The sequence below is a fragment of the Anarrhichthys ocellatus genome, unplaced genomic scaffold, assembly GCF_004355925.1.
Source record: "Anarrhichthys ocellatus isolate YVR2014 unplaced genomic scaffold, GSC_Weel_1.0 scaffold1663, whole genome shotgun sequence".
NCBI classification, from domain to species: Eukaryota; Metazoa; Chordata; class Actinopteri; order Perciformes; family Anarhichadidae; genus Anarrhichthys; species Anarrhichthys ocellatus.
In genome coordinates, this window is record NW_022281637.1 from 1 (window position 1) to 9559 (window position 9559).

At 39.5% G+C, this 9559-nt stretch overlaps 1 protein-coding gene across 2 annotated transcripts; it reads right to left on the bottom strand.

Annotated features, from left to right (window-relative positions):
* Positions 1–6: 6 nt before the first annotated feature.
* LOC116377774 (copine-1-like) lies at positions 7–8262 on the bottom strand. 2 transcript variants are annotated; one of them, XM_031839501.1, is made up of 11 exons: positions 5347–8262; positions 3496–3624; positions 3233–3412; positions 2559–2633; positions 2193–2264; positions 1711–1794; positions 1398–1487; positions 1215–1313; positions 1044–1130; positions 563–622; positions 7–369 (listed from the first exon to the last, which is right to left on the bottom strand). In XM_031839501.1, exons 2-11 carry the CDS (start codon positions 3622–3624, stop codon positions 208–210), a joined length of 1038 nt encoding a protein of 345 aa, XP_031695361.1. In that variant the 5' UTR covers positions 5347–8262; the 3' UTR covers positions 7–207. The 2 variants fall into 2 exon arrangements, with proteins under 2 accessions (XP_031695361.1, XP_031695360.1); XM_031839500.1 differs by having other exon boundaries at positions 5297–8262.
* Positions 8263–9559: the final 1297 nt, after the last annotated feature.

The window sequence follows — 9559 nt, forward strand, 5'->3', positions numbered from 1 at the left end:
AGTGTGTATAGTTTAGGGTGTAGTGTGTATAGTTTAGGGTGTAGTGTTTAGGTCCCGGGTGTAGAATGGAGGGTTTAGGTTGTAGGAAAAAGTGTTAAGAGTTTAGCATGTATGGTTTAGGTTGTAGGGTGAAGAATGTAGTGAAGAGGATGTAGAGTTCAGGATTTAGTGTACATATTAATGTTGTACATTAAGGATGTAAGACGGCTAGTGTTTAGAACGAGTGTGTACTAACGTGTCGTAGTCCTGGACCACGTGACCCACAGACCACAGAGCAGACAGGTACTGGTTCAACCCTTCTGGACTCATGTAGTGGAGAGAGTTGGGCGAGCGAGGGTCTCCATTAGAGCCGGTGAAGTCGATCCCCACCTACAAACATTCATTCATTATTAAAATACATGTTCATTTAATCAAAACGTTTTAACTAAGACTTGATGATTAATAACTGACACATCGTTATCCATCTCTGATCACAAGGAACCCGAAATCAATCATCTCGTTAACAATACATTTTGCAATCTATTTTATTTCAATCGTGAACTTGAATGTGATGTTGACGTACGGTGAAGTTGATCTGGCAGCCGCCCATCACATAGTCCAGGAAGGAGTACTGGGTCAACATCTGCAAACACACAGTGTGAACAAAGAAATCATGAGTATATAATAAGACAGACATATGTGGTCTCTGGCAGTATTTTTTATACCAACTACTTCCTTTTTTCTCTGATTATCTTAGTGAATGTATGTGATCTCTACATACAGCCATCTATATGTTGTTAAATTATTAAAAGACTATAATGGTGGAATAAGACTTCCAGTCTCCAGTACATTGGAGCTGTAGTGAATAGGGAAGTAAAAATCAATGCATATAAACAATGGTTTCCTTCTCTATGCGCCTCATAGAGCCAATCAGGCGGCTCTGTTCAGGTTACAGATGATACAAAATTGATCGAGGGAGGAATTGGTTCTCGGACTGAAAACAAGTTCTACTGAACATCTTTAAGGTTTACAAAGCAGAGAACTCTGGGTAACGTGGTCTCTACCTTGCAGCTCTTCACAGTGACGACTCCAGAGTTCTTGTAGCTCTTCTTCTTCTTCTGTTTCTCGGAGTGGATGCAGTCAAACGTCACCTGGAGGACAACACATTGGACAGATTAATGACCTCGGACCAGCCAATAGAAAGACGCCAAATGTTTTATTGTCAGTGAGCTCACCGGTGAACCACTTCCAGCTTTCTGCAGCTCGGACACTTTAGTGGTGAAAGAACCAATCAGATCGTGAGTTCCATCACTGTCGTAATCAGAGCAATCCACCTGCAGAGGGAGGAGGAGAGTTCATGTTAGTGTTGAAGATTGTATTGGCTGTTATGGCTGAAGGTGGATTCTGATTGGTTGAACCTTCAGCGGTCTGTCGAGGTCGCTGGAGCAGAACGTCTGCATGGGAACAGAGAACTTCTTCCAGGTGGGACTCAGATTGTTCTTCACCACCTACAAAAAAACACCTTCATCATTCATAATGCTCACCATCATCTTCATCACAGTGACGACATTTTGTCAACGTGGTTTTAAATCTCAATTATTTCTCTCTAACAAAAACTATTCATGACTACATGAGCAACAATAGCTCAGAGTAGGTAGTACAAACAACAGTGTGTGTGTGAGTGTGTGTGTGTGTGTGTGAGAGTGTGTGTGTGTGTGTGTGTGTGTGTACCTCTGTTCTGTGGACCAGCTGCCACTTTCCATCATCTCCTTGTTTAAAAAACTCCAGGAACGGATCAGACTTCCCAAACGTATCCTGGACAGAGAGAAGACAACATGCTGCCGTCTCATTCAGTGTGTTAAGTAACTTAAGTAACCGGTTTACAAATGTATACAGATATAATTAACATAACAACAACTAATTGTCAGGTAAGTTTAATAAATCTTTTGCCGCCCTAAAACCGGAAGTTAAACTAAAGCTCATGATGAAGTGACTTCAGAACTAGTAACTGATTTAAATAAACTGTAGTATTCACTGGCTAAGGCATTCCTAAAGTTTTAATGGTACAATCTGAGTTAGCTAATTATTTACACACAAACTTAGTGATGGATTTATGAAGAGCTGCTTCAACGCAGTCCTGAAGACGTGGAAGTGGAAAGACGAAGATGAGAAAGATGAAGAGCAATATAAGAAATAATGAGAAGCAGAGTTACCTTTTTGTCCAGATTTTTAGCCTCAAACTCCAACTGAATGGCTCTGTTGTCCTTTATCTCCTCTGCTGTGATCTACACACACACACACACACACACACACACACACACACACACACACACACACACACACACACACACACACACACACACACACACACACACACACACACACACACACACACACACACTTTACTTGATAGTCACAGTAATGTGAATGTTAATAAGCTTTTGATCAGGATTCTCCATGTATAATATATAACATTTAGCTTTATAATGATAATCTGTCGATATAAAAAAATATATTAAAAGGTTATACTTATAACTAACACACACACACACACACACACACACACACACAGTACATACAGTGATGCTTCCTTTCCCTGCAGGTTTGCCTTTCTTCAGCTGCAGAGGTCTGGTCAAGGTTTTACTGGCAACTATCTGAAATTCACACAGAGGAGGTTAGTCTTTGTCTGGATGAAAGCTCTTTATAAATGCAGCGAGTATAAGTCAGAGACAGTGCTGTGATCACACAGGTTGTCCAGCAGAGGACGGTGTGAACCTGAGAAATGATTCGACCTCTTAGTACATATTGAAGAGCTGAAATAATTACATCAATTAATTGGTTTCTATTTTGATAATCGATTAGTAGTTTCAGTTCATTTTCAAGCAAAAGAGACAGAAATTCTCAAATGTGAGGCGTTGCTTCTTCTCTGAGTCAGATATTATTGTAAACTCAATATTTTGGGATATTGGACTTCTTGGATATACTGCGCATTTATTTTATAGAAAAAAAAGTTGATTAATTGAGAAAATAACGAGCAGATTAGTCAATAAAACTAATTGATCGTCGCAACCTGTACATAATGATCTAATATGTTAATATTGTTTACATGTCCAATGTTTCTTCATAGAAAATGCTACACTCTAAAGGTTTAACAACCAAAAAAGCATCAGTACAGCCTGAAGAGCTGACACACTGGTCAATGGGGGAAAAACACGCTTCTACAGAGTCTGGTGTGAGTTGGTCTGGTGTGTACCTGTCCCAGTGTTAGCTCCACCCCTCCCAGGTAGTCATCATCGCCGAGATCAGAGCTTTTATTGTCGATATCGTAGACCCCCAGCTTCAGATTCTGCACCGACTCAAAGTGATAATCCACTCTGAGACGCTGACTGAAGGACGGACTGGAGCTGTTCTTCAAACGCTCGGTACGAGCCAGCTGACAGGGAGACATTTCATGAGTAAAAATCAAATATAAAATCAAATGAAATAATTCAAAGACCCGTGTATCCTGTGTGTTACCTCGGTCCAGCTGTCCTTTCCTGAGCTCTGCAGCAGCACACACAAAGGATCCGACTTTGAACCGACATCTTTATCCAGCAGGTCAGTACAGGAGATACTCAGCTCCACTTTAGAGACACAGTCCGCCATCTGAGGGGGGGGCAGAGAGAGACCTTCAGATCAGGATTCAACGCAACAGACAATCAATCAGCAACTATTTTGCTAGTTTGTCACTTGTCAAGCGGAAATCACATTATCCAACATTTGCTTGTTACAGACTCTCGTTTGTGTGCATTTGCGTTGTGTGACGGTAAATTGAACATCTTTGGGTTTTGGACTCTTTTGTGAGACAACAACAAGCAGTGGGAAGATGTCAACTTGAGCTTTAGGGAATTGAGATCAATGTTTGTCACCAACTTATAGAGCAAACAATTAATCAAGAAAAGAAGATGTGTTGTAACGAAAATAATCATTAGTTGCAGCCCTACTCTACACCACCAAAAAAAACGTATATAAACCAAGAACTACAAATACGGAGCTTCACTGCAGTCTCAACACTGAATCCAAACAGTTTCTTTATGATTCTTCAAACTTTAATCTGCACTAAAACTATTCATGTCATTTACGTCACTGCTGCACCACCAAAACAAAGTCATAAACATTTTGCAGTGAGGGAAGATGAACATGAAATGCACCTCACTTTACGGTGCGTCACAAGCTCTGTGACACTCGATCGAGATAACACTGTAGGACAAATGTATCTTCGCCACATGCAAAGGAGGCAGACAGTCCCTCAACACAGTGAATAAAGTGGGTGAGACACAGCTGAAGCCTCTGAGAATCTTCCTCAACAGCAGTTACAAACTGGGCTGTGTGCATGAAGTTGTGGTGAATAAACTCTCATAAGGAGATGAGGTCACTCACTGATAAACAAGTTGAATATCCAGCCTGAATTGATGGAAAATACTGATAGTTTTGGAAACTTAGAGGATTCTGTTCAAGTAAAACTACAAAAAAACTACAAACGTGAATGTAACTTTAAACATTTCATATATTGATAATAAATTGATTATCATTGCATTATTGTTATTAAACAAAGACACCAAATACGTCATAATGCCAAACCAGTGGGGGAAGTAACTATGTACATTTACTCAAGTACTGTTCTAAAAAGGACAAGTCTGAGGTACTTGTACTGCTTTATACTTTACTCCACTACATTTCCAACAGAAATATTTTACTTTTTACTCCACTGCATATATTTAAAAGCTATGTTACTAGTTACTTTTCACATGAGGATTTTAAAAACCTATAATGAGCAAATACAATACATTTTACACTGTAAATTAAACCACCCAACTGTATATAAAATGGGTAAAATGCTCAATGAAACAGAAAGCTACATGATTGAAAAGCTGTTTACATTTTATTGCATCAGTACTTTAATCTGAAAACATAATAAATGAGAATGCAAGACAACCTGAAGGCAACACTAGAAGATATGAGTTAAACCAGCACAATAAACACACATCCTCTCTCTCTCTCTCGCGCACACACACACACACACACACACACACACACACACACACACACACACCTCTCTCTCGCGCGCACACACACGCGCACACCTCTCTCTCGCGCGCACACACACGCGCACACACTCCTCTCTCGCGCGCACACACGCACGCGCACATACACGCACGCACGCGCACATACACACGCACATACACGCACGCACGCGCACATACACACACGCACGCACGCGCACATACACGCACGCTCACATACACGCACGCACGCGCACACACACTTTGTAAATCACCTTATCAGAGCCGCTCTATTTTATCTTCTTTAAACCACAGGAACAAATACCTTTGGCGGAGGACTAATAGCTAATGTTTACTCCCACAGTCCGGAACAGGAGACGAGACCTTTTCAGTCAGAGTAAACGCACCCGAGAGAACACTAACCGTTACCTCCCCACTCGGTTAGACTTTTTTTTACAAAGATTCGCCACAGCTGGAGTTTGTATTTTAGCTGTAACTGCAGCAGAAAAACTGTCGTTTTGTTTCCGTTCGGCGGACTAAGCTAACAGGGAGCGGCACACAGACATGCTGACATCTGTTTGGACAGACAGCTACGAAGCCGCGTCGTGATTGGATAAAGTGACTGTCAGTCACGCCCTCTGGGTTCAGCCGTTAGTAGCCAGCAGGAGCACAACTAGAGATACTTCCGACCAAACCCCTTCAGAATAAAAGCAGCACCACAACAAATTCTTTCAAATCCTCCCATACAGCAGAATTGGCTGCAATATAATCAGTTTGTAGCAAGTGCTTTGCTCCTTTTGACAGTTAACACAGGTTAAACAGGCTGCAACCTATTTAATTAAGTTCTGAATTAAGTTGCAAGTTGCCACAAAACCAATAAGAGGAGATCAAAACTCCAGCAACACTTGTAGGATAAACAACTTTATTGTTGTTGTTTCCCCTCCATGCACCTTGGAGGGAGGTGAAGAAATCCCTGCTATTCTTCTATGAAGCCAGTAACGCCAAGAAAATAGCACAAAAATAAAGTAAAGAAATAGTAAGTCAGTAGGATAAAATAAGCTCCTTTTCTAAATGACTATTCAAGTCCATGGTCCCTCCAGTCCTTCATAGATATCTTGTAAAACTGAGATTGCTCTCTCCAGTCTAAAAGAGTAGATAATATAATCCAGACAAATAATACGCTTTATTTAATAGATAAAAGGTTAATGCAATAATACTTATTACAGTCCTAGATCTTAATTTTTAATCTTTTTGTCCAAAATGACACTATTGAAAATGTTGTTACGGGTGAATTAAACTAGGAGTATCCTACATTCCTACAGTAATCAAATCAAAACAAGTTTGCAAGGTTGTTTAATAACACACCATAGCAGCAGTGTTTGTACATTAAATTTGTTCATGAACAAATATATGCATTGTAAAATGTTTAATTTAGAAACTGCTGTGGCTGGATAATCATCAGCATATTAAGTGCAGCCTTTACAGTTCACATTAACTTCCAGACTGGTTAAAAGGTAAATTGATGTGCTTTTATGTTGAAGGGCAGACATTCAAGCAAGAAGTACTGTTGCTGAAGCACTCAGTGTTTGATGATAAACTGTACAGAGATGGTCAGAGACAATAGAGACACGTTTCAGAAGTATAATTGAGTAAAACAGCCTGATCCAACCTCCACACAGAGAACAATACACTTTATTCATCCTCTGCAGCAGAACCACCGTGGAGTCAGAAAAGGCAGCTGAGCGTCACATCACTGATGAGGAACAGAACAGGAAAGACCAAACCACAGAAAAACACAACACAACACAGTTCTGAGAAAGAGAAAGGGCATCGTGTACAGAACCATAATGTTCTATTAGATCCTGTATATCACATTCACACGCTCCTTCCTCAGCCATCATCAGATCATTCTCATCCGCTATAGATTCACCTCCCTGGAAAAAATAACCTCACATAAGCTGCAATGAAGAGCGAAAAACCGGCTTACACACAATGTGCTGCATGTGATGCTGTCAGACAGACTCGTGGTGAAATAAGAGGGTTACCGAATGCTCTTCAGTTGGTCATGATTTGATTTTATATTCACACAACACAACAATAAATTAAACAATACTGTATCACTTTAAATGTCAAATAATCAAACAGTTTAGTTGCAGAGACAGAAGTCTGGAATTAGAATTGAGTTTGTTACCTAAACTACAGGTCTGGACTGAGCTAGAGCTCATATGAGAAGAACAGTTTTATAGATCTTTTACTTTTTAAGATTTGCTTGGAAATAAACAGTCAAACTAATGAAAAAAAAAAAAAAAAAGAAATAGGCCCTTGATGCCATCCTCTACAACAGGGGTATTCAATTAAAATTCAACGAGGTCCATTTAGAGAGAAGTTCCTCATGCAAAGGTCTGGAACATCACAATAATGTCTAACTTGTGCTATGATTTAGTCCCATATACATTGAATTAGCCAACAGTTGTATGAACGTCTGTGTGTAGTCAATAAGTCAAATCAAATAAATAAAGTTAAATTGAATAATATCCAAACAATATTTATTGTCCGTTTTCAAATTGAACTGGATGAATTATAGATAAATAATCTAATAATAAATCTATGTTATTCTCTTGGGTCGTTTAAAATAAGAGCTGCATTAAACAATATATTAAATTAAAGAACAGAAAGCTTTTGAAAAATGTGCATCTTAAACTAAAGTACTTACTTTTAGTAAAAATGAATTTCCCTAAATTGCCCTGCAGCTTTAAATTCAGTTCGTTCAGGGTGAAGTGATGTCAACCAAGAAAACCACGATATTATATTTTTCTCATCTTCTAAAAAGAGACATTGAATGCTTCCTAGCTCAGGAATAATAGTTTGTTTAGCAATAGTTTCCCTTTAATATGAGCCTTATCAATCGATGTGGGCACTTTGAGGAAAATAGATGATTAATTTAATCCAAATAGAAGACCCTTAAGGTCACAGCAAACTACTTTTACATTCACTTGCTATACTGCCTTTGATTTGCATTTCTGCAATGTAACAACACCACGAGTGGGGGTAAAGATTTTGAGAGATTTAAGTTTTGCTTTCTCGGAAAAACAATTACAAACATTCTACCGTTGATGCAAAGGATCTAAACAAATAAATTAGCAACCCATCAGCCCTCAACTGTAGCATGCTGCATATTGATGAGTAATATTAAGTACCTTATATGGCATTGAAGCTGCCGATGAGGTCATCTGAATTCCAAACAAAACCAACCCTGACTTCCAACATAAAGAAATGTCATTCACTCAAATGAGCCCATGAATCAGATCCGTTTCCATTAGACAGTGAAGAGCAGACAGTCAGAGCTGAGTATCAGGTCCTTTTATTAGCTAAAGCTAAAGGAGAGTCCACATCACGTATGGTTATACGATCATACAAGTTTGTTCACACTGACAATAGAAACAAAAATGAGCTTTTAAAAAGGTGGAAACATCCAAAAACATACATACAACAAAAAAAAGCTACCAAACTAAAAATAATCTCGACAGATTTCATCTCAGCACTCAACAGTCCAAACAGCTATTGAGCAATGTGCTGCAGAAAGGGAGGGTAAGAAGGTGGCATTGTTCAAACACAGCAACATCAGAAAAGCGGGACAGAGGAAAAAGATTCAGTGGCCAAAAAGTACTTATTTACAAAATAAAACATGTCAGCAATCTGTCCCATATCCTCTATACAACAGAGCAGTGTCACAACTCAGAATTGTGTGTCAACATTTCACCAAAGCAACAGAATTGATGTTTGTATACTTGTTTTTACCAAAGCAACGGGTCATGTCAACATTTCACCAAAGCAACGGGTCATGTCAACATTTCACCAAAGCAACAGAATTGATGTTGGTATACTTGTTTTTACCAAAGCAACGGGTCATGTCAACATTTCACCAAAGCAACAGAGCATAGACATTTGATCATGGCAACATAGCTTTTTATCACCATTTTACGACAGCAACAGAGCAAGTGAAGATTTTACCAAGGCAACAAATTGTACCATATCAACAGAGCACAAACATTCTATCATAGCAACACACTCTGGCTTTTCATCATCACTTTATGACAGCAACAAACATGTTAAGATATTACCAGAGCAACAGAGCATTTACATGTTAAACCACAGCGGCACAGCATGTTTAAACGCATACAGCAACAATGTCTGTCAACCACATTGTGCTCATGATGTTACCATAACAAACAAAACAGATGAATATGTTCAGCGTCAACTGTGGACATGACTGCATTGGAAACAGGGTAAGAAAGGACCAAAATCCTGCCAACAACAACAGTTTGTGCTACAAGAGTCAGTGGATGAGCTGCAGAAAAGAGCAAAGTCTGGATCAGAGTCACAGGTGGGGGGGGGGGGGGGGTTACCTCTCATTATCTACACACAGGGGGAGGAGCTTCAGTGATTGACAATCAGCAGCAGGGCAAGGTGTACACTGAGCTGTAGTTGAGTTTGACTCCATAACCCTGCATGGATTATGTTGGCTTTGTGTCACCTGG

What these genes read in the sequence shown, in the direction of transcription:
- LOC116377774 (XM_031839501.1), bottom strand. Translation starts at nt 3,624, where the DNA reads ATGGCGGACTGTGTCTCTAAAGTGGAGCTGAGTATCTCCTGTACTGAC. An exon ending in TGGAGCTAACACTGGGACAG is followed by an intron (nt 2,634 to 3,232) that starts GTACACACCAGA and finishes TGTGAATTTCAG; the next exon opens with ATAGTTGCCAGTAAAACCTT. An exon ending in CAGGGAAAGGAAGCATCACT is followed by an intron (nt 2,265 to 2,558) that starts GTATGTACTGTG and finishes GTGTGTGTGTAG; the next exon opens with ATCACAGCAGAGGAGATAAA.